Here is a 26127-nt window from a genome sequence, read left to right as displayed (position 1 = left end):
TTATTGACCCCCAAAGGATTTCTGCTGCTCACTGGTGCAGTCCAACAGGACCATGTTTGTAGTTTTATAGCTCCATCTTCTACTGCAGCCATTCATTGCATCTTTTAACCTGCCTAGTTTGAAAGTGCTTTTGTTTCAAAGCTGCCTTTTTTCGTTTATGCTTTGACATCAGAGGGAGTCCCTGGTCTTTGCCAACAGACAGGATTCATCTCTCTTCTGCATGTGTTGAGAAATCAGGCATCTTCCTAGGCAACACTGGTTTATCTAAAAGCAGCATTTGCAAACAAATCCTTTTTTGATAATGGGTACACACAGTGAGCTCAGACAGCACTGGGACAGCATTAAAAAACACTTGTAAAAATTTTAGTAGAAAGATTGCTATCAACAATAGTGTACCAACAGGCTGATTATAAGACAATAAAGATGGTTTATTTGGTAGAGTGAATTTATGTTATAGCATAAACATTGAAAAATGCTTTTCAAGTGCCATAGGTTCACCTTCATCTCTTTTTCACGTCTTATTTTCTGAGGCAAAATGAGAATTTATTTCTCTTTTGTCTGAAAAATACTATATATAAGAAGTATCAGGGTGTCTCTTTAGACTTGAATAATCTAATTCTCATGTTTTTATGAATATATCATAGTTTCAGTTGTGATTTCTCCTCTCTGAACAGTTTTATGTGACAGCTGCTTTATGGTCATGATTATAAGTCATCCTTTTTGGTTTGATTGCAGCAGCAATCTGGGGACCATAGTAAGGTGTTTTGCTTATGAAATATGTCAGTGGGAAATAAAGGTCTAGTCACCATTTCCTTAAATGATAAGAAATTGTATTTTAAAAAAGGAGAAGAAATAACAGATCTTTTTTCAGTACTCTTTCCTGAAGACCCTGTAATTCTTCTGAAAATAGTAAGAAAAATCCTATTTCAATTCTTTGTGCAACAGTTGGCTTTTTGCATAGCCGTCATAGCAAAAAACCTGAATGTAATGGTTACTTTCCTTGTACAATATAATACTTGCTATTATCATTTGCAGGTCAATTGCTCCAATTGAAATTGGAGCTTGGAAAGCTCCAATTTTTATATGATAATGAAAATATTCTGCTTCGTATTTTGTTAGTTTCACCAGTTGAAGTCCAAATCTCATTGCTGAAATGCTTGACTAAGTTCCAGCATCCAAGTGGTTTGCTGCAAAATTTGTAACAGTCTTGTAGCTCTCACAAAGTCAAACTTCCCATCATTGGAGAAGTTTCTGAATTAATTAAAGACTTGTCTGAAAGAAGAGGAGATTGATATACTCCTCTCTTCTGGATTGCTTTGGTATGGTAAAAGTGAAAGAAAATTTTGTTGTCTGGTCACAACTATTCTGCTTAGACAAAGTAGGTCAAAGCTGCTGAAAGTTACTTGCAGGCTTTGCAGTACTATTTGGAATACCTGATAATGTATATTAAAGTCTGTTGGTTTTGTCTTAGTGAATTGAATATGATGTGCTTCATACTTAATTTTCAGTGTCTCAGTTGAGGTGACTGGGTAAAAATGGAGGGCATGAATGATGAACCCAAACTCACAGTCAAAAGCTATCTACTTCAATAACATTCCAGTGTCAATTACTGGCAAAAACCATGCTGTGACTTCCCCTGAGAGAAGGTTCACAAAGGGTAAAAGTGCCTTTTGGTCCTTGCTTAAGCAGTTAATTGCCCAGGAAAAAGTCTTTGCAGTGTGAGTGCTTGGTGTAGTGACTGAAGCTTCTTCCTGAGCTGTACCGCTACATCCTGTTCTGGGTATGTCTCCTTAGTCTTTTATTGAAGCTCTCTGTTTCCCTATAATTCTCCATGCCTCACTTTCCCATAAAATCCCTACAAACCCTTTTGGGCTCCGAAGTGTTACCTGGGCAGGAGGTGCTGCGCAGCTCTCTGCTGGTTACCTGGGCTGACTTTCAGGCTGAAACTCCTGCTGAAGCCCTTTGCCACCTGAGGTCCTTCTCATCTGTCTAGACAGTGATTTTCATGAAACTACCTCTGTTGCTTGGACCAGTTAGTGTTGACCACTGTAAAAAAAATAATTAGAGGGACAGGCAGCATGATCACTTCCAGTGTGTGCATTTGAATGTGTGCATTTAATGTGCTGCACATGAGTCCAGGACAAAAGCAAGTCAAAGAGTTATCTTGTGGCCATGCTAAACCCAAACTGATGGTTCTATCCAAAACTTCTGCCAAAGTTTACTGAGTAACCGACATAATGTCACAGGGACAGCAGCTCAGAGTGGCAGCTGTGGGTTGTTTTCAATATTGCTAGGTATATTTACAGTGATGCAGGGATTATATGTTGCTGATATCAGTGAATAAAACTGTAGCCCTATTTAGCACAGGGTCTATTTAGATGGGTCCAGGGATTTGTTGATTTCCATCATAACAACAATTATTTGATTTATGTGATTATTTTTCTCTTTTCATTTGACCACAAATGATCAAAATCTGCCTGCCTCATGCAGTTGCTGCTGGGACAACTCAAAAATGGCCCTTTCATTGCATTTGTGCTATATACTCCTAATGCCACAATTGTGAATCTCATGCCTCAAGACAGCAATTTGTAAAATTGTTGTAAATAATTAGCTCTGTGAGGTTTAATTAATGCCAGAAGCCTTCGATAAACAACAGTTGCAATTTGGACTATGATGATTTAATGATTTCTACATAATTTCTACACTCTGTCTAATGCATGTTCTGTTAAATCTCTGTATCAAGTGACTAGCACTGACGTGAATCACATCCCACCAATGTCCCTGTGTGTACAGAGGCAAAGGAAACCTCAAACCAACTGAAATATTTGACAGGCAATGCATGTAAATATCTCCTCGTAGAGGCCTAAAGGATGTTGGCGTTTCACATGGTAGGTAGGGAAGAAAAACATAAGACAAAATTAATGAATGCCTTTGATAATTTCAAAAGCTAATGAAACAGTTTCCCCAAGTAAAACCTTCTACTGAATGTTTTGCAGAATCATCTGTTAGTAATGCTACAGGATTTTCATAATGATGTTATGTTGTACTGTATTTGTTTAAGCAGAGAGTTTTTCCTTTGATGAATAGTGATAGTCACCAAAAAAACCATGAAAGAAATTACAAAAAAAAAATAACTCCAGCCCTTCCAAAACAAATGTTTTGGACAGACTAAGATTCTGTTTGTGTACCCATGCAGAACCTGGTGGCATTTAAAGTCATGTACACCACAGAAGTGATAAATGTGGTGTTTCTGAAAAGGTATAAAGGAAGAAAAAAATCCAAAGTTATAAATGGTGCTTCCTTTCTTTACAAAATGTAGTAGGTTTGTGTCCATTTACATGTTAGCTTTGTGTGTGTGTCAGCACAGCTCTGCCAGCTGAATCATGAGCATACCACCTAGAGGTGATGTTGTGGCAGCATATTTTAGTGAAAGCAGAAGGGCAGGAATAATCTATCTAATCCATTTTTTCCTACTCCAGATTCTTGATTAGTTCATGCTAGACTGTGAGAAAGGTGCTGTGCTACATGAGACTAATATATGAAATAAATATATTTATATCCTTGTCCAAGGAGTACAATTTTCTAAGTTGCAGTTATTTCTGAAAAACCTGAACTTGAGTTTGCAAGCAATTTGAGACTTTGTCTCATCTCCATTTTCAGCTAGTAAACATAAGAAAAGCAGAACTTAAATGATTTAAACTTGCTTATTTTTCATCAAGTACTTTAAAAATGATGGGTCAAAAATTGGTGTGTATGAAACCAGTAAGTTGTTTCATATCTTGAGAGGAGCTATTTGATACTGTTCAGTTAAGTAAATGACAGTACTAATTGAAGAGAATTCCACTGCCATATCTGTGATGTCCATTTAGATAAAAATTCTGTGTAAAAGTACTGTGAATCAATGGTGTGCAAGTTGGATCTTTGAACTCGAATGTGTAACTGTTCTTTGCAGTAATCTTCCAATTCAGTGTTGTACTGAATACTCTGATGTGGAATCTGAGACAGTAACTGAGCCCAGAGATTCCTAGCTAAAGTGAATGTGTTGAATTTATTGGTGTGAGGAAATCTGCTTTTGGGGGACGTAAGATCTGGACTACATATTTATGCAGCACTCCATAACTCTTCATGTGGCTTTACATGACCTTGAAAAAGAAATCACTTAGTGACTCTTCAAATATATGTTGGATGATCAAGGCAATAGTGCTAATGTAGGGGTTTTTGTGTTTTGCTGCTGTAAGCTTAGTGTCCCAGTACCAACATTTCTGAGTTATCAGACTGGGGTAATACTGTCTCCTCATCTTGTCTGTTGGGTGTTTTATATTTTGGAGCAGGATTATATTTGTCTAGGTGCACATAGAAGTCAGTGTAGCAGTGATAACCCAAGGATATATGGATTGAAAGAGATACTCCTCTCTATTAGATGAGCTACTATAAGACTTAGTAATATTTTGCTGGACATCTGGGTGCAACCACAACACAAAACTAACAACAATGCTTATTAAAGGTTCAAGACTATTTTTAGAGATAATTTCTACATGAACTCCTATGCTTGATGTGTCTGCCTTTTGTATGATTATGACTGCACAGCTGCTTGGTTTTCTTTTCCTTCCAATAACTTTCTCAGGTCTTGCTTTTTGTTTTTGTTGCTGGGGTGTTACAAATGGCATCACTTGTTAGGGCCGTATTATTCACAGACTGTGACCATTTAAATTTTTTATTGCATTGCATTATTCAAAGCATGCATGGCCATGTCTGGGCCATATGTGAGTATGTGATTTGTGATTTGATTTTTTTTTTTTTTTAAGAGAAGTGATCACTAGAAGAAGTTCCTCTATTTTTTAGTGACATGTTTACACAGGTATATTTCTAAAAGTAGCCAAGGGAGCCATGATCAGTAAGGAAATGACAACTTGCTATTCAAAGTTACTGAATGACTGAGTGATAGAAATAAACTATATACAGGTATTGCTTTAAAATATAAATCATAAGTTCTAATAGCAGTTTAGCATTCTATTGATGCAACAGATAAAACAGTAAATAATTAAGCAAAAAATGTTCACTGTCAAGAAATTATCTCGATCCAAGAAATGCAATAGAAGGTTTTTTCACATGGAATAAACATATACTTCCCACTGTTTAATGCTCTATTTTAAAGCATCTTCCCAGGATGCTTTTGAAAAATAACTTAAAAACTCAGGTATATTTGCAAAATCCTTGTTCTGAAATTCTGAGATGGTCTTGCATACCTGTAAACATTTATTTTTAATTTTGCAGCACATACATGAATAGTAATGGCAATTTTTACAGTACAGCACTGTCCAGTCAAATAAATGAGTCAGAAGATATAATTTTTGAGACTGTTTTCCTGTCTGACATTTGTCAGCTCAGTGGACTAGGAGATTCACTTTTTGTGTGTTCTCTCTTTCTGATTAGATAGACCGAGCTTTCAAAGTTCAGAGTCATCTTTTATTGGTAAGGTCATATTGATAAGGTCACTCAGCAAAAGAGTTTTTATATTATGGAACTTGGGGATGAAAAGTTTAAGACAATACTTAGAATTATTAGGATTTCAAAACTTAAAACAATAATAACCCTCTCTGGTTAGGATCTAGTAAACCTTTGCAGTACTGTAAGATTAACTGGCATGTCTACAGCAGGACCTACAACTCAGTCAGAGATTTTAAACCTCACTAAATATTGTTGATCTTCAAAGTCCTATTATGAACGCATTTTAAGAAATGGTCTTTTTCATTAGGTGTGTTCCAACTTGGCAGTAACAAATTACTGAAGTATTGCAATCTGCTTGGAGACAGTCTTGTCTTAGCCCCTCTTGATTCATACCTGGATATCATGTTCCTATAGAAATCAAAACAGAAGGTGTGCTGTCTTTTGTTCCAGATGCCATATTTACCATATGCATAGAAATTTACCATGTGTTTTACAAAAGTCTAAAATGTAAAAACTGAAAACTAGTTTGCTTTGTTTAAGAGTCTTATGTGAAAGCAATTAAATGTCTGAAATTCTGTGTAGTTTTGGTGTTTGCTGTTTACAGTGATTTGAGAGAACTATAACCCTCAGTGAAACCTGCCTTTATGTATACTTGGATGCATTCCCACCAAGTTTTCTCATGTTTTTCTCCTGATCAATGGGATAGTCCCCTTGAGGATGGTCACACCTGTTTGTCACTGTGGTTCCAGAGTAATACCTCTAAATTTGTTGTGGCAATTTAGCACCTCAGTACATTTTTGTGTAGATAGCTGAAGTTGTAGCTGTTTTCTCATGCTGGCTTTTTGCTGGGCTTCACAAAGTGTTTTCAAGTGTAATGTGACTCAGCTGTAGCACAGCTGATCACTAGAGCTATGCTGTATATTATATGTTTTCTTCTCAAACTGAGACTCAAACCAATAGGGATTCAATTTCTGTGGAAATAGCTGTCATAAAGTCAATTCTGTAGCTCATTGTAGTCTGTAAATTAGGTAGAATAAATGGTGGAAAGCAGGTTTTTTCCTACTTGTTATCCCTTTGCTCTCTGCCTAACTGCTGCTGTTGATTAAGTTTAATCCCAAAGCACATCAGAATTAAAAGACTTTGCATTTTTATAAGTCTTCTGAAGAACAGCTTTTTTGTCCCAGTTCTGTGGTGAACATTTGTTGTAATTCTCAGTGGGGCTCATGCCTGAAGCAAGGAAAACAATCACATATGAGTTGTAAATCTGACTGCAGTGTTGGTGGCAACTGGAGGCTGTTCTGGATGTACGCTGAGACAAAACACCACTATAGGAGACTAAAGGAGACAGGCAAAAAGTTAACTTTCGAGATTTTATATTTTTTAATCTAAGTAACAATAAAGGTGAAACAGCCATTAAGGAAAAAAATCTTTGATATGCTATCAGCTAGACAAGATACATTGCCACAGCTGTACTGGATGCTAGAGGTTTGATTCCTCCAAAACACCTGGGGCAGTAAGTTTTGCTACTTGATTTAATATGACCATTCAAAGTAATTTTCAAGCATTTTATTTTTGGAATTTGCAATTAAACAAAGCACCACAAGTGGTCACCATGGTGTCACTGGTAAGAAAATAGTCACAAAAAATAACTGACCTGTTCACAGTTAAAGCTTTGAAAATTGTTTTAATACTCATCTCTTTGGAGAAGGAATGTTTCAGAAAACCAGTGTCATGTTTCAAGATGTATCAAGCTTTACTGACTGCCTAAACCTAACTGACTCAACATTTTTTCTACTGTCTCTCTTTCAGTGGTGAAGACTAAGTCGTTTTCTCACTTTTTTAACTTACATTTCACTTTTCTCTTTTATCTGTAATATTTTTACTTGCATAATTTATCAGCTGATATCTGCTGTCCTCTTATTTCAGCATGTTTTGTTGACTTATTACAAACATAGTAATGAAACAGTAAGTATTCAAACCATGACACTCTTGTACCACAGCTAGTTTGAGATATAAACTACATGTGAACTTCTTCCCATGTGAAGAAATAGACAGGAATATGATCTTTATTTGTCATGGTTCTAATGCTTTTCACTGTGGTTGTTGAAATACCACTGTCAGTACTCTCAGTAGTTAAAGCAACTGCAGTGATTAAGAAAATGTCCTTCCATGTAGTTTTTCTCTCTCTGTCCTCTCAAAACAGTCACTCTGATACACACACAGGTACTTCAGAGAGAGGGGTGGTGAATATTCTGGGCAGTGTTGCTGTTGAAACAGCCAACAGCTCTTCCTGCCTTTTTGCTAATTAGGGTGAACATAGGGAATAAAAGTTTTTCATGCTCTTATGTTTGTCACCTGCAAATGTGCTTTTGTGCTGTTTGTTTTAATAAGAGGCAATAACAACAGACAGAATGGTAAGGAAAGATGCTCATTAATGCTCTCGCTTTAAAAAAGTCACCTACAAGTACTTTGGCTGATCCTAAATTTTTTTTTTTAAATAAATTATTTGGTCCTTTCTTGGTCTTTAGAGAAGCAAAGGTACCTACTTTGTTTACCCTGTAAAGAAAAAGGATAAGGAAGGATCTATGTGGAGTCTTAACTATGTAATACCCTAGCGAAGGAGGAATTTACTCCTCTCAGATACACAGAGAAAGAGCAGAAAGCAGGACTGGGTCACATATGGAAAAAGTCAATAATTATTCAATTGTACTAGAAAGCATCTGAAAAAGGGTAATTCCTGTCTTTTAGAATGTCAAGAAGATCTCAAGGAGGTTTCAGGACTTGAAAAAACTTTAAAAGTTGCTTTAAAATGTTACCTTGTAATAGTAATCATCCCTAGGAGTAAGTCTGTGAGGGTAGTAGAAGGGTGCTGTGGGAATAGATATCCAGGTAACTTACTTCTTTGTTATGAATCAATGTTAAAGTGTGCTACCTGGCTTGTAAAGATTTTCCATTTCCTGTTTTGCTAAAATTGAAAAGAAGGAAAGGGGTTTTAGCTCCAAACACTCTTTCCCACTACCTGAACATCTAGAAATTTTCGGTTTTTCCTGTTTTGTTAGTTAGCTCACTAAAAGTAAATAAAAATTATTACCATGTCAATGTGGAGTCAGAATTTGGATATGTTAAAAATGGATCTCACTGCACATACTGCATATAATTTATTGCGTAGCTCTGGGAAAGGTAAGTATTTGGTTATTCCAACTTTTCTAGCTTTCCCAGTTAATTTGTTGCCTTAATGATGATTTGGATTTATTCTGGTTTTCTTTTTCTCCGTGCTTTTTCAAATTTTTTTTCAAAATACATATTTGTGAATCTGTACAGAAAGAACAGAAATATTAAATTTGATCAGATACACAGTTTAATGCTGGTGTTGCTCCAGTCACTACATTACTTGAACACCCAGTATCTGTCAGTATCTGTTTGTAACTAGACAATTTATGGAGCTTCTGACCAGTAAAATGAGGTTAAATAAGACAGTAGGTACATAATAATGTCTGGTTTTTAGACATATAAAAGTGCTCTGGACAGTGGATTAATAAATTCAAACCTCAAGAGGACAAAGCATTTCTGTCAGAACTAGGATTTCCTTTTCTATGAACTCAGTTTTAACTTGGTTGTTACATCAGCAAATTTGGGCTCAAGTGTTTTGTACAAGTGAAGAGATCAGTCTGAGTTCTGTTTTCCCCCAGCCCTTATTTGAAGAGTTGAAATACCAGAGATAAGTATCACTGAGGGGTTGACTTCTTTCTGGTATTTACTCAATTAAGTGATGTGCATATCTTGCCTTGAATCAAATAATGTGAGAACTTGAGAGTCAATTAACTTGAAATTCAATTTAAATGAGTTCTGGTTTATTGCAATACATACAGTAGCATTCTATTTCATTTTGTAGATCTTGAGGAATTTGAGTTCAAGGTTTAGTATTTTTTACAGATACAACTGAAAAATTCAACTGAATCAGTAAGCAGGATAACATAAATCAATGCAATAAAGAACTTTACATTCTTCTTTCCTTCCTGTGTGCCTTTTCCTGTCTTACCCCACATATTTACAGTTGTTTTATCAAATATCTTCTCCTGGAAACCAAAATAGTATGCTCAAGGGCTTGACTCAGCAAGATTAGAGATCAGTTTCAAATGATGTATCAGAATCTGAGGGTTTTTTGTGTCAAAGCAGCCAGATATCTTTGCTCAAGTCTGTTCAGAGATTCCATGCCACACTTCCCAAAATTACTTTGGTCCAGATGGACAGGGATGAAAAAAGAAGAAACCAGTGCAATACCCAAGAAATACTTGGGATTTGCTAACATGTTTCTGTCAGGGAGTGGGGGCCAGAAGTCATCTCAGGCTTGTGATCTGCAAGTTTGCATATTCGTTAATACTTTTTATTTTAAAGTAAATTATTTCTTTGCTGTTGGAGTGGTGCTGGTGTTTGCTATAATCCTTGCAGCTGCTTATTGCTTTGTACCTGTATCTGCTGTGCTCTGTGTCTGCCTCAGTGACATGCTTCTTGTGGGCCCCTCTGTATCCTAGAGTTAGATTGGCTGAGTCTACTCTCTGTTTAAGAGAAAGATAAAGTTATAAAAGCATATAATAGGAAGGAAATCAACCTCCCAGTGTGAATAGAGCCATAAGAAATCTATTCCTTAGCAGCTGTCCATGCATGAGTTTTGAATTTGTCTGGATGTTTGGAGCTGCAAAGCCCAGTGAGGGAAAACATGACTCACCTATGCAATGTTATTTTGTTTTACAGGAAAAGGCTCAGTGCTTTCAGAAGGCTCTTGCTTCCCAAGCAGATAAATCCACGCAGACAGAACTCGTAGGCCATGATGTAAGTAGCTATATCAAACCGTATTTTTTATCATCTTTGTGGGTGTTCAGACTTCTGTCAGCTGGTTTGCCTCTGCTGTTGTTGTGTCCATGCATGGATTGGGTGATTCTAAAGTACCTTCAGAAACATGAGAAGATAATTACAACTACCTGCCAGCACACCAATGCCCTGATAATTTTAGGCTTTATGGAGAGCTGAGAATTTGCATAAATGAATGTGGATGGTATGTATTAGTGTTTTGTAGTTTTCTTTTTCAGTATTTATTTGCACATTTACTGACAGTTAATGAGGTTATTATGTTTAGAATTGTCATATGCTGTCCAAATAAGATCTGAAATTTGAAAGGTAATGGAATAAGTACAGTTTTGCCAAGTGATGCTAAAATTCTGTTTCCTAAAGAGCATCTGTCAGTATTTCTCCTAGAATGTGTATTGATAGTATGTATCCTCATGCAAGAACACAGTCAGGGAAGATTCCTTAGCTGCAGAAATAGTTTACCCAATTATTCTAACTGGAAGTATTTTTTCTGTGCAACATTAGTTGAGTGCCTGTAAGAGATTCTTGTAATTACATGAGCCCCTTGAATAATCTTTGTGGAACATTTAGCACAGTTACATTCTGTGACTTGTGCAAAGTCTAACAATTCTTAACAACTGTTCTGCAAAGTAATGTATGGTTTTGCATTGGTGTAGATTGACATGCTGTTTCAAATTTATGGGAAGAACTCTGGAATTAAAGAAGGCTTTGAAGCCTTCCTTTTAGTTTAGTGTCAGTGGAGCATTAAAGCTTTGTCTTCTGAGGATAGAAACATCAAAATTTTGTGTTTTATTATGAAAAGTTTTATCCGCACTAACTTATATTTTGTGGGTTACCAAATGTGAACCTTTATGCTCTGCTGTGTGAAGTCACGTCTGGTGGACTTCACTGAAACTCTGAGGTGTGTATATATATATTACTGCTGAAAAATCCATAATATTCAAAAATATTTTAAAACATTTTTGTATACTGCAACACTATATCCTGTTCTTCGGTGACCAATTATCCTTCACAATACTTTCTTATACACTAGATGTTAAATAAAATTCTTCCACTGAAAATGGCAACAAGAAATATGTAAAGTTTGGAGGACTTTTTGTGTTTCATTTATATTTGGATTGCATTGTTTGCTTGAGGGTTCTTTAAGCAGCTGCGACTTACGCATTTGGTTGTTTTCTCCCAAATCAAATATGTGGCACTCATGCTGCAGGAATTCATGCTGTTAGTAGATTATATATTTTTTCCAGTGTGTGTTCCCTCAGAGTTTGGCGGGGAGTAAAAAATAGCATTAGAACCTCCTGCTTCAGACAGGTGCAGTTTTCTGGCTGAGATTTGAGTATTAAATGTCATAATAACAACAATAAGTTAAATGAATTCTTTTCTTTAGCAGCATTCTCTTCAATTAGTGGAATATATTTTTCAGACTTCCCTGGTAAAATGCCCACCTTGTCACAGTTGAAATAATATATTCTCTCATACAGGCTGTTGCAATGCAAGAACAAAAGCAAATGTTGAATGTTTTTCTAGGGAACAACACTTCACCTGTATTTATGTGGTACAGAGTTCTTGTGAAAATTCTGTTGCAGGGGACTGATTGCAGAGAAATTTGAATGAATTTACGGAAATAACACAAGCCTGCTGTGATCACAATGAGGGGAACTCAGTGCGGAGGAATGTGCAAATAAATGGTGCTAACACTTTTTGTAATATTATTTAAACTTTTTGCTCTTTTATTTATCAGATTGTGCAGCTTTTCTGTGAAGGATAGCTATTAATGATAGCTATTATTCAGCTGTGTTTCTGTTGAATCCAAGAGGCAATTACATTTACATTCTTTGCTGTTGCATGAGGTTTTAAAGAGCAAGTTGTAACTGTGGCAAGTATCTGTATCATACATGGTATCTGTACATCGTTTTATTCAGGATATCAGTAAGTGTGTACAAGTACATTGTGCTAATATGAAATTCAATTAAATAGAAAAATACAAAACAGATCAGGGAATACAAGATGTATTTTTCACCCCATTAGTCACACATTCTGAGAATAGTATACATTGAATACTTCTGATCTAGTTTAAGAGGTAAGCAAGAAATTCAACTTCATTTCATCATTACAAATTTGCTGCTTTAATTTAATAAACCAAACAACAACAACAATAACAAAAAACCCTCACATTTTTACTTTTCCTTAATTCAAATTTGGAAGCTAATAGTAGTTGGATAAAAGTGCTACCAGGAATTTGCGTAGCATTATTTCATAAATGTAGTACAAATACTGATATACATTACACAAAGTAATAATTCAAAAATGCTTACAACAGTGCCTCTATGAGTGGTTTGGTTTATATCCTCATAAGTTCTTTTGTTCCACTGTGTAATCTTAAGTTATTTGTTTTGCTGTTGGAAAAACTGAGTCAGGTTAGTCCCCAAAATAAACCACTGCTTGGTTTTTTTTTTTACTTCTGGACATCTCCAGTAGCTGAAACAGTGCTTTAGCCTTGGAGTTCATTTAGATGTGTCATTAAAAGTAAATGGAAGTTCTGACTTGGACTTAGATGAGGAATTAATCGTTTTGTCTGTAGGGTGTACAGTAATGAAAAGCTGGAGGCGAGTCTATATTTAGGAAGGAATGGGTGAAGAAGGAGGAAATAGAGCGTTTCACAGAGAGGAAATGTTCTTGGGTTTGTGGACTGCTCTGAAAAAGCATAAACAGTATTGAATGAATGTTTTGGGTAAGTGTGTGGGCAGTTACCAGAATGGAAATTGTTACGGCATATTTTATCTTAGCATCTATAATGTAATTATGGTCTGAATCTGACTGTCAGTAAAGTCTGGATGATGCAATCTCCTCCAATACCTTTGAATTTCTGGATAATACTTCTGATAGAGCTCTGATTTTTTTCCCATACAGCACACAGAGATTTTTCAGCAGAAATTACTTTAGAGTACTGTTTTAGTAAGCAAGTAGAAGATATAGTCTGTAGTAGTAAAGATAATGTTTCTCATAAAGAACTGTTTGAACTGGAAAGCAAAATGCTTAATGTTTTTCTGTATTGAAACTGTCTAATGTGAAACTTAATTACAAAGTTAAAACACAAAGTTTAAAATAATTTCTGATAAGGACAAAAGAGGGCCTTCCATGAGGAGAAATGCTACAGTATCCTTAAGTGATTAAAATGACAACTTTGTTACTTGAGGAAATTGAAAGTAAAATATCAACATAACTACTGTCTGTATTGCAGAGAAGATACTGGAAGGGACTCGGGTTTCTATAAAGGCTAGTTGCTTTCTAATGCAGCATGTCAAGGAATCTTCATCTTTTGAGAGACCTAAATTTATTCTGTTTTCCAATATGTGTACTGAGAATCATTTAGAACATGTTGGCAGTCTTGCAGAAAGAACAGTGTGCGCAACAGGTTGATGTTGAGGCTGCTAAATAAAAAATTATTAATGTGTCTTCAACGATCAATGGCAGTTTAACCTTCTTCACCTTCCTGTGCTTGCAAAGTCTTCTTTTATTGAGAGATCAAGGAATAATTTCGTTCCTGTTGATCACGTTGCTAAAGTGGACCAGAAGTGGAATAGATGCAGTCAGCTAGCACTGGGACTGATTACAAGATCATGTTAAGGGGTACAAATCTAATATTGGCTGCTAGCTCTATAGGTAATCCAAAGTATCATGCAGGCATCACACAAGCAGTCTGCAGCATGTGCCACTGCTGACTAGTTTTCATTAAAATGTGTCTCAAAACAGTATTTAAAAATCACAGGACAATTCTTATTTCTGTCAGCAAGGAAAGTACAGCTCAGCACCACTTTGTCAATCTTTATCAGCCCTTGGATTAAAAGAGTTTGTACTTATTTTTATTCTCCACAAAGCAGAAATTCCTAAGAGCTGACATAATTTCTGAAATGTCTTTTCTGTGTTTGCCTTCTGCTGCTGTTAAAGGTTTCATATCTGAAAACTGCTATCCTCTTTGTTCTTTGTCTTTCATACTGAGAGTAAAGCTGATGTAAACAGGTTTTGGACTGGTCCTAAACTCATTCCCCATTTAATGAGCATTCTTTCCAGTGTTGTGGTCTTTACATTTTGCATGATGCTTTTGATGTCTCAGGCAACAAACTTGTGTTGCTGTCAATCTGCTGCAGTTTGGTTTGCACAACTACAGACAAAAGATAGCTTTCTTTGGAGATCACCAGCACTGTGTTTACAACAGTGCTGTGGGGCAGATAAGAAGGCTTTGACTTTTATCACCTGTTCCATCATGCAATAGTAAAACCCATACTGGTACATATTTTAGGGTGTTTTGTAGCTTGCTTTGCATTGCCTTGGACAGCGTGCATCCCTTAACCTCTCAAAACCTGGGCACTGCCTTCTGCAGAGCCTCTGTGTTTGATTAGGATGAAGTGGAAGACAGGGAGGTGGGTTCTCTAAGTGTTCCCCTGCACCTCCCTGATGCGCTCCTGTTCCTCCCCGGCAGCCAGCCAGCACAGAGTGTGGGTACTGCAGAGGGACCGCCTTGCATTGTGTCCTCTCCTTCAGGAAAGCAGGGCAACACAACACTGGAGTACTTGAACTTCTTGAACTTTCCAGTCTAATCTAACTATATTCTTGCTCAAAGTAGTTGTGTAGTTTATTATAGATTGAAGTGAGTTGTGGTTTGCCATCTATACTGGAAGGTACAGCCTACTTCTGCCTCTGCTCCTGCCCTTGGAGGCAGATGTCCATCTGCTCTTGTATTTTACTACTAGGTTATTTTTCTCTATTTATATATTTAGTCTCTGACTTTGTTGTCTCATGTATACAGGGAAATAATACAAACTTGTACATAATGTACCTTTCTATAATGCAAAATTACTTTTAAAAAATATCTTTAGAAATCAAACCAGCCATTAACCATTTCAATATTTTCTTTGATTGTATGTCTGTGTACCTATTCATATCTGGATATCCAAGTTGTTCTTTATATGCTACATCCTTTCCTACAAGTTCTTTTAGCATTCATTTTCTCTCCTTCTCTTGTATACTTTCCATTTTTTACTATATAATTTCAAAATACCATTTCAAAATCAGATTTTTTAGAGTGTGTTATGTGTGTAAATTATCAAACTTTGATGATGTTAAACTAGGATGATACTTCTTTTGGTTTTAATGATTGCTTTCCACCAGCCCTTCTGAAACACATTGCTTCACCATCAAACCTATATACTTGGTGTTTTAATTACATTTAACCACCTATGCACAGTGAACAGGAATGAATTGTTGCACCTGCTCATGACAGGGAAAACCAGTTCGAGTTACTGGTGCCAAATTCACTGGAGGATAAATGCTTGTGCTGGGGGTTTGTGCTTGTGGTGCTGTATGAAAAGTGATAGCAGGTTTTCACATAATCTTCAGCAGCAAATGGCTCCTGGAACTGAAACTGAGGTGTGTCATATGAAAAAGATACTTTCATTCTGTGGCTGATTATCAGCAGGGTTCTCTGCATTTAATTTTACCATTTTACCATTTCTAGGAGATGGCAAAGAACAATGAGATTTGCATTCTGAAGTGATGTGATGCTTCATTGGTGTGAATGATCTTCAGTTTTGATTGGTGTTACGCAAGTTGGCTTCTGGATGCTTGTATAGATAAGCTCTGTGCTGTTTAAATGTCTGTAGTAATATGAGGATGATATTATAACTGAGTTTCCTCACAGACCTGAAATTTATACAGTCTCTGGATCTTCAAAAAAAATTGTTTTCCTTTAATATAATCTTCAATAACTCTGCAATGTTTTTCTTGCCTCTTAGGTTTTAAATCTTTCTACTTATTCTACATTTTCTGTCATAACCTTCTATCTTTGTATCTGCATTTATACTGCTGCTATCATACTTTGAAACTGCAATAAATTACAAGATGCTTTGAAGTTTTTACCAAACTTAAGAATTTTTTGCTTAAATGCCTTGGGGTAGGGGAGAGGAATAGGGGGAGAAGCAAAGAAAGCTGTTTAGATATTCTTTATCTTAGAAGTTTTGTTGGGTTCAGACACAATTCTTCCCAGTTTTTCTGCTTTAGCTCCATCTTTTCCTCTTTAGAGTTCTCCAGGAGTTTGCTTTTTTCACTTAAATATATCCATCTAGACTTTGTGTCTCATTTCTCACTTCACTTTAATTTTTGTTCTGTACTTACGAGTATGACTTAACAAAATCTATTTGCAGTCGTGTATTTTCAGTATGTTCTAGTTGTGTTATTTCTGTTGTAAAGATGCTACCAAGCAGTTCATGCCTGCTCTCAGTGAGAACTAAGTGAGCAGATATCCCTAGAATTAATAGCATGTTCTTAGTATATCCACTCTGACCTGCTGCATTAAGGATAGAAAGAAGTAGGACACTGACAGACAGGATATTTGAATAGGTTTATTTGACTGAAACGAAAAAGCTATCCACCAGATTATACCTTGCTGACTCTGTTCATGTATTATGTTGAATACTAGCAGTGTCTTACTTATAAGGGCAGAAAATAGCAGCACTAAACCTTTTGGATATTATTCAAAAGAGTGAACTGGGAAATCTGTAAAACACATTCAATAACCATCAAAAATTCTAAGAAATAGCAGCATATTCCAATAGGTCTTGATTATATTTTCTTAAACAGGAGAAAAATTTGATTTCACCTTGAAGAAAAGATCAACAAACGAAAATGAGAAATGAGGCATGGATAACCACTGCCTCATAAGTAATGTGTATGGTTTTGCTATGTTAGTACACTTGGGGTGACTGCTTTTTATTACAGAATGATTTACTTACACCGTTTAAATTGTAATGTGTAAATGTTTTAATGTTGTATGCAAGTTGCATATAGATTTCCTCTGTTAGCATAGTTCAGGCTGGTGACCTTTTTCCAGTAGAAACGTGGCATCTGTTGTACATAAGGGTTTTCTGACTAGAATGGTGTCATGAGCAAGCTGACCAGTCATATTCCTGGTTTTCTCTGCATTGTCACTTAATTCATTATTGTGTTAATCATTAGTGTGAAATAAACTTTATTATTACGTGCTGCCTGCATGACTGCATACAGCAGAAATAGTCATTTTTCATTTACTTTGTGTTGCCATCAAACCATGCATCACTAAGATTTCATTTAATTTCATTTCTGTTTTCTTTTCCTTTTTTTTTTTTTTTTTTTTTGTTTGTTTGTTCGTTTGTTTGTTTTGTTTGTTTTTAAAGGCCCTGTGGAACTCTCCATGTTCTGAAGGCTTAGTTTACAAACCTATCAGCATCTCATTGGTTCCATCATTATTAAATTAAAAAGCAACATCTGGACACTCGGCACTTATGGATATAATTATATACTGCTGTATGTGAAATGATCTGCAAGTTACCATTGCTGGCAAAATTCTACTACTTAAGATAATATTTGTATTATGAACAGTCAAACATCACTTTTTTGGGCAGTATCTTCATCATTAAGTGTATCTATTAATAAATTATTAGTAAACTATGACAAAGATATTATTTGAAATAAAAATTATTCATACCATTTTGTGCAATTAGTCATCCATTGGTGATTCACTTCAAGTAAGAAAATAAGAAAATCTTTCAGTCATGCTTTTCTCTTAGGATATGTCTTCAGGATCTGAAAACCTGAGGAAACTATTATTTTGTAAGACCTGTATTTTTCCTTTTCCAGTAATAATACTATTGCACTGACTATGAATACTGGGTCAGGACCTTTCAATATGCGCTCTTATAAATGTTTATAAGGATGTACAAAATTCTTTTGTGGGATTCAAGAAACATTTCTGTAGGGTATTTGGCAAGCTTTTAGAAGGCCAGAATTTACCCAGTTTTATCCCACGAAACAGAAGACTTGATCCTAAAAACACACACTCTGATTTTTTAATCCATTAGAATCATAGCTTTACTCTACTTTCTGTCTAATTTTCCTGTGGCTTCTAAGAAACATTACTAAGAGAGCATCAGAGGGGGCAAAGTAAACATTGTGTTTGCTGGATGTGACTGTGCTGCTTGAGTGGATTGTAGTTGTTATCCAGAGGGGGTAGGATGGGGAAGGGCAGTTCCTAGGTTAGAGGTTTATCAAGTAAGAAACCAGTGAAGTTCATCACTGTCAGTTGCTTCAGTGTAACCTTATCCAGGAAAGACTTCATTCACCAGGATGTACTCTACAACCACCCTTACCAGGTAAGATAAGAAGATGCTTGTGCCAGCAGTGTTGTTTACGTTTTCTCCTAATATATTTTCTTACTAACAAGAAACAGTGCTTGAATCTTTTTATTATGCCATTTCAGTCAGACCTCATAGTATATAATACAAACAGTTACTCAACTGGATCAACAGTTTGGTACCTGTAGCTTTAATTTCAAACTGAGAACATACTGTATTCATTCAAAAATAGCATTTTACTAGTTATTCCTAAATGGAGCAGAACTGAAAATAGAAGTATTCAGCTAAATATTCATGCCAGTCTTTAAAGTGAATGAACCTTCTTCACAGGGGATGTTGCATTATGTTGGCTGGTTCTGTACCACTTAACATGATGGTACTGTTTCTCAGCCTTACGTTGTCTTCTCTTGATCCTAACAACCATTCTTCACCATAATCTCTTGCCCTTTTGGTCAGGCTGCCTGGAATTTCTTTGTGTGTATAATTGCATAGTTCGTACTGTATTTGTTGGAAGTATCTTGTAAAAACAATTAAGTAGCGAATGCATAATTTAAAGAAACTACAGAAGCAAGCATGTGCATATTATCCTTTTGAACTTCACCTTCCTTGTTGAACTTCTATTAACACTCCTTCTTCTTTCCTTGGAAAAAATCCTTTTTGTAATCATTGATAAGCATAGAAATGCCTACCTCTTACTTCTGTCTTTCATCACGCTTCCATGTTTTCTTTTTTCATCATTCTCTTTATTATGGTAATATTTTCAGTATTTGTCAGATACTACTCTTTGGAAGATCACAGAGAGAACATTTTTCATTGTGATTTTTTGGTACAGAGATCTGTATTTCACTTAAAGAAATATATATGGATAATGGAAAGAGTTGTGAAAAATTGTGTAAGTTAATGAAAGAAGAATAATGGAATTAAAAAAAAATGTTTTCAGGATTCCAAAGAGAAGGAAATAAGTTTCAGTTTGTAAATAAAGAAGCCTTTTGCCTGTTACTCCAAAGTCTGTGAAAGAATGTTTTAAAATACTCAAGAGCTAGTTTATTTCTGTATCTGTTGCATCACAGAGATGTTGCAAGGGGCCATCATTTTAATGCAAAACTGCACCCAGCCCTTTGGCTTTTGAGATAGACTATAAGAGCTGGGTTTTTAACTTTCCCATGAAATTACCCATAACTTCCAATACCTTTTTTGTAATTTCTTTTGTTTATTTTCAATTTTCTATAACTTTACAAAGTAATATGAACAAATAAAAATTACTCAGTTTGCTATTTTGCTCACCTAGCCTTTGAATGATCTGGAAAAAATCACAATTGATGAGTACTATTCAGACTTCAGGGATATACAATTGACATGGGTTGGCACTTGCCAGATGCTAGTGCACCCATGAGTGTATGTTTTTCCTAACAAATACTGTGGGATGTGATCAAGAAGAGAGCAGAGCAGGCCCAAAACTTGAAAATAGAAAGAAAACTTTATTAAACTACATAAGAACAGAAAATAGAAAAGAAAAAAACACTAAACACACAAAAACAGAAATGAAAACCTCCCAGAATATTTCTTCTCCTCCCCCAATTTCCACCCCTTACACATTACTCTCCGTCTTACTTGCTTAAACCAAAACCCTGGGTTCTCAGTCAAAACAATCACCACTCAAAAAAACTAATCTTCAATTCAGCAAGGGAGGGAGGAGTCTCTCTCGCACCACAGACCCCACAGGAAACACAAGTCCATCCTCCCGTGTTCCCATGTCACCCATGGCACCGCCCGGAGAAGTCTGCCAGGGTGACACCCTCCTTTCCATGTCCAGTGCTCTCACCACTGTCCATGGACCAAAACCGCATAAAGGGCTCTTTTAAGATGCTTGCATGCCGGGATCAGTCCCTCTCCATCTTTCCCCTGGGGCTGAGGGTTCCAAGAACAGAGATCTTCCCTGAGGGCAGAGGGCACCACTACACCCTCCCCTTCTCTTCTCTGTTCACTCCACTCTTACAGTGCCAGTCACTGCAGCAAAGTCGAGACAACTGCATCCACCCAAATGCAGTCTATGTTCAAAGGGACTCAAGTTCAGTCTATGGCTAACATTATGCAAGAAAAGTCCAGCCCAAAAAGCCACTCCATTTCTGCCCATCTGGGATTCCTTTCATCTTCCTTTGTCATCTCAGTCCCAGGCTGTCTCTCTCTCTCTTCTCACAAACACCAGCCATGAGAATCAATGTCTAGAAAAAGTTTTCTTCTGCAAAGAAAGAGTTAAAAGTCTCTGGCTCCTGGCAGGGTTGCAGGCTTGGCACATGTCTACACAGCCAGGAACTTTTCTCCCCCCTCCGGCTCTTTCTCCACTGCTGGCTGCTGCCAATATCAGTTCTGAAGCTCCGAAGCAACAGTCTGTCTCCTGGGGGGAGGAACAGGGACGGAGGGCACCTCCACAGTCCTCCACCCTTCAATCTTCAAGAGGCCCCGCATGGCTTTTCCCCTCCCCCACCCAGCCCCACGAGCTGGGGGGAAGGGGAGAGATGTGTGCTCATCTTAACCAGCACCCAAAAAGAGGGCAATCCCTCTGAAGTCCTTGCTTTTAATCCCTTGTGTTCTCAGAGGCATGTCCAACCTGACAGTAGCTACTCCAAGTGCCAGCATAAAACCTGGCCACTGATTGGTTTGCCCACAACTTCCTGGAAATCTCACTTCCCCCTCAAACCAGGACAACAATCAATACTTTGTGTGCACAGGCAAGAACCTAATGCTAGTTTAATTAAGGTCTTAACAGCCTGGTCAAAGATTTTTTTTAAAAAAAAATATTGCAGTAGAGAGTGATACAGCACATATGGTTCAAACAGTGGTTTCTGGTCAGTTTTGGGAGCATTGTAGTAAACCTGCAATTACAACTTCTAATAGGAGTCTGATAGTAACATTGATTTCTTTCTCCTCATTCTGGAATCCAGTTGAGATCTCTCGTATATATTTGTTAACATGTTGTATACCTTGCTCTTACCATTGATTTCAAGAGCATATGACATCTCTGTTGCCCTTACGACTGGTTTTACCACACTCAAGAGATTTCTTTCCTTTGATGGTGAGTAATTCATAGCCATGGAGCCTCTGGTGTCATCCAATGCCTGTAATTAGTTGGACTGCTTGTTACTGGAAGATCATTCACAGAGTAAGTCCTTGTTACTGGTATCTGTAAGATACAAATATCTAGCTGACAAAGCCATGCCTGCCCATTTCCCCACCAGCAAAACCTTGCCAGGTAAATCTTTTAAAAGGAATGACGCCATATAGCTATAAAAAACTGAACAGCTGGTGCAAAAAGGGTAATAATAACCTGGTCATTTAGTAACTGCCCTTTAGAGCTTAAGTAAATGATCCTGTAAATATTCAAAAATAAGGTCTTCTATATATATCCAAGTACGCCAGGCAAAAACAAATGATTCCCATGTCATTAGCTTGATCCAAAGGCTGTGTCTTGTTTCAAACAATGGTAACACTGTGTTAACAGAGATACAATGCTGAAACGGTATTGGCAAAATACTTTCTTCTCATTCTAAGCCATTGGCAATTAACAGGTGCAGAGGTTTGTTACTTTAACTAGTACACAGTGTTTGTCTCCATTTGATGCTTTACAAGTGGTACCAGATAACCTGAGTTTGCTTTCTGTGCTTTCCTCCAGGGACTCGTGAATGTGCAAGTGCAAGGCTGTTTTGTACAGCACAGGAGGGAGAAAAGTAGAAGTTGAGTGAATGGACACTTACCAGAGTAACAAAGGTGCAAAAACTGTTACAGCTAAAGCAAAAATTCTGTGACAAATGTTGAAAGGCTGAGAAGGAACAAGACTGATTTAACAGTTATGAGCAGTCAAAAGGCAGACAAGTCTCAAAAAACCTGGGGTACCGTAGAGAGGCAGAAAGGTTATATCCTGCTTGAATTGAAGGCAGATTTTTTTTTCCCCAGTCAGAGTTTTATTTTGGTTTTTTAAAAATAATTTTCTGAAGCAATTTCAATATGAAAACACACAGAACAGTGTAAATACTGGCATAGAAATTATTCTGTTGTAACTCAATTGCATCTGAGGCAATAAAGAATTCCAGTAGCTTGTCATGTTTATAAAAGCATTTAAAATAATTTGTAACATGACCATTAAGACTTTTTGTGGGCATAGGTATTGTGTGCGTGGTGAAAGAGCTGGAAATTTCGTTGGTTTTGAGTTGATAGGAGATTAGTGTCTTATCTTCTGAAACTGAGTTTACCCAGGTTTAACCAGTGGGGTTTAGGTATATTTACACTATTTGATCACTTCACTGGATTAAACTGCTCAGTATGCTTTAGAATTTTAGGTAAGTGTTAAAACTTAGGAGGATATCTATATGCATAGATACTTTACTAAAGAAACAGAAAGTGCAATTTCTGTCATTGACCTATTACTATTTCTTCCTCAACAGAACTATATTGTGAGACCTATATCCAGGCTGTGGACTTGGCCTTCATTTCAAAACAGTGCTCTCTTAGTATTCATTTATTCATTTTTTGTAATGGAAGCTTCTCCTTCTTAAGAGTCAACAGAATAATAACATTAATGATAAAACAGCAAGAAGAAGCATGTAGGGAAAGGATTATAAATGAGATTTGGAAAGTAGTGCTATGTTTCTTTTGTATTGTACAAAAAGGCATTAAATTGATAGCAGAATCTACCGGATACCAGCAATAAAAGCAAAAAAAAAAGTTCTGTTTGTTTGCTAGCAAATGCATTACAAAAAAAACCCTTGCAAAGATATATTTGTGTGTGCACCTATTAAATCATACTGGAGTTGAAAGTGCATGAATTAGATACCATATTACAACTTTATATTCAGTACCAGCTTCATTACTTTCAGGGAGAATTTAATTCATCTAAAAACACCAAAGAAAAGCTTGGTGGTGCTGTTAATGATAACTTTAATGATGAAATTAAGTGGTAGCTTTGTATTTGATACTAAAATAGAGGGGCTTGATCTATGTTGTGTAATGGTGCATGCATACTATTGAATATTTGGAGAGAAGTGCCAACACCTGCCCTAACATATTACATTTTAAGCAAAGAAAGCACAACTTCATGAAACAGGTGATGGAGACAGCAGAATTTTCATATCACAAACACATAAAACAATTTTAACTGCATACATCAAAAATATGACCTTCCCAGTGTGCAAGTATTAAAAAGCATCCATGTGACTATAACTTTGTGATTGTGTGTAAGTCTATTATTTCATTATCCAGTCTGTGAAATTATTCAGGAGAAAAAATTAATGCACAGACAAATGTACTACAGAAGTCCTGTTGTGTGATGAATAAATTCTGCCAAGAGAACCCCTAAGAAATTGCCAAATTTCAGATATTATAGAAAGAAAGACAACATGATAAAAGGAAAGTTTCGGTGGTTAGAGGTAAAATTTGCAAATTGACCAGTTCAGTGGTTCTATCAGGTTTCAATGAAGCCAGCTTTTGAGATTCTGTATGTTTTGCAAGCATGCAGATAGCCTGAAAAATACTCAAATAATTGAAAATTAACAAAAAATAGAACATGAACAAATATTGTGAGACTAATGATGAACAGATGGCTTTTCAGACATTTCCATCCATCTGCACCTTTCTTTGAAAGCTTGTGGAACTCTCCCCTGACACTGGTTCATATATATATATATATATATATGTACATACACATGCACACATATCTATAGCAAAATAAATCCAGGAATTTGTGATCATTCTGGTACCTGGACAGAAGTGAGCCCATTTTTTTCTGTGTCAGAAGCTTGCTGAATTGCAAATCTAAATATAGAATGAGCTGAAACCATAGGTAATGCTACTTATGGGACTCTGGAAATGATGGGAGCATTTCAGTGAACTCAAGGCATGGCTAAGAGGTTGTGTCATTTGTGCATTCCTGGTTTTAATTGGGATCTGGGACGGAGTATCTTACTGCACTTCAGGAGATGCTGCAGTGGGCAGTTCATTCAGGGCATATCCATCTGCTCCAGTCCAGCGCTCTCCAGAGGCCACTGTGTGTAGGTCTTCTTCTGTCCCTGGAATACTTTCTCATGCTTCTTCATTGATTTGGAAGTTCACACTGCTTTTTCCTCACTTTTTTTCCTTCACTTCTCTGCATCCTGTGTGTTTTTTCTTGCTCTTCAATATGTTTTCAGGGAGGTGACTGCAGTTTTAGTGATGCTCACTGTGCCCTGTGTGTGTGTTCATTGTGGAGCTGCCTAGCAGCATTTGTTTTGTCTGGTCTTTTCCCACAGAGGCCATTCTGTAGCTGTTCCACTGCCAACACTTTGCCACATAAAATCATGGAAAAGCAAACAAAAGCAAAGCATAACCCCACAGCTCACCTGAATGGGATGGACATTAATAATCTTAAATTTGTTTTTTGATGTTGGGAAAATGCTTGCATGGGGTAACAGATCTGTTAACATGTGAGAGATAAATATTATAAAGTGGCTGACTTGAGGTGTGAATTTAGGTCCATGACAAATTCAGGAACAACTGGAACTATGAAACTTCTGTTCCAAAATACCTGGATTCACTGAGACTGGTGGTGTTGCTGATGACTGCTCTGCATACATCCATTGGCTTCTATTGCTGCTCCAGGCCAAGACCTCCTTTTTCACTGCAGGAGCTGGGCATTGCTTTAGGAGGAAGGGAAGAAATTCGCTGATTGATTCCATTCCTAATAACCAGGTTTTTCTGTTTTCCTTTCTCTTGTTTCTATATCTACAAATTTCTCTTGCTGTTGGAAATATTTGCAAACTCTGTTAGTGGTTGGGCTTTTGTTCTGGCTCATTATTTTCCCCTGCTGTTGCTCCTTTTATCTGGCTATATTGTTTTTATTCTCTCTCCACATTACAGTCCCATTTGGCTCATCCTCTCCTTTCTTTTCTATAAAACATGATTTTTATCATCCATAAAGCATGCTTCTAAAACTTCAACAATACTAAAAACTGGAAAGTCACACTTCTTGTAAATTCTGTTTTGCCTCAGTCTTTTCCTTATTTTTAGGCAGAAGGAAAGAGAGAAAAATACATTTAAGTCAAAATTACCCATACAGAATAATTCTCAGGGACTAGGAAGTAATACCTTTTCCATAGTTCTTAATACTAGTTGCTATGTTCAAAATCTGTGAAAAGAAAATAATGCCATTTTCAATTCTTTGGAGGTTAAGGTAATTTTATTTATCTTTTTAAGTGTCTAGAAAATTATATTGGTTTACTCTATCTTGTACCAAAAAAGAAACTCCTGTAAAACTCGTTTATCCACCATTTGGTTTTCTTGAACTATTTGTAACGTACTCTGAAAGGAATATCAAGGAAGTTGTACTGTGTGCTGTCAGTTTGGATTGCATAGAGAGCAACCATTTTTAGCTGACCATGCAGATACACAAATTAATTAAAATGCTTTTAGATTCTTTTTAGGATCTGAAGAAAACTTCTTAGACTCCCAGAAGGCTTATGTTACATTAATACCCAACATGTATTGGATTTTCAGCTGGTCATGCTACTGCTCTGGCTAAACACAGAATGATTTCTTCATGTTGGTCATGTCACACATTTGTGACAGGTCCTAGAACAGTAAATTGGAGGATGCAAAGAGAGGACTAATAGGAGATATTCCC

The 26127-nt window shown here is 36.6% G+C and overlaps 1 protein-coding gene across 5 annotated transcripts in view; it reads left to right on the top strand.

Moving 5' to 3' along the window:
* CCSER1 (coiled-coil serine rich protein 1) overlaps positions 1–26127 on the top strand; it is a 616060-nt gene that overhangs the window by 373884 nt on the left and 216049 nt on the right. For 4 of the 5 annotated variants that reach the window (XM_063422971.1, XM_063422969.1, XM_063422968.1 and 1 more), the window contains one exon: positions 10201–10278. In XM_063422971.1, the coding sequence (XP_063279041.1) occupies positions 10201–10278 (78 nt within the window). Of the gene's footprint in view, positions 1–10200; positions 10279–17522; positions 17825–26127 lie in introns of those variants that run through there. The other variant, XM_063422973.1, reaches the window with a different exon arrangement.

Source organism: Prinia subflava, chromosome Z (genome assembly GCF_021018805.1).
Source record: "Prinia subflava isolate CZ2003 ecotype Zambia chromosome Z, Cam_Psub_1.2, whole genome shotgun sequence".
NCBI classification, from domain to species: Eukaryota; Metazoa; Chordata; class Aves; order Passeriformes; family Cisticolidae; genus Prinia; species Prinia subflava.
Note: the sequence above shows the minus strand (reverse complement) of the source record. Positions and strands in the feature narration are given on the sequence as shown.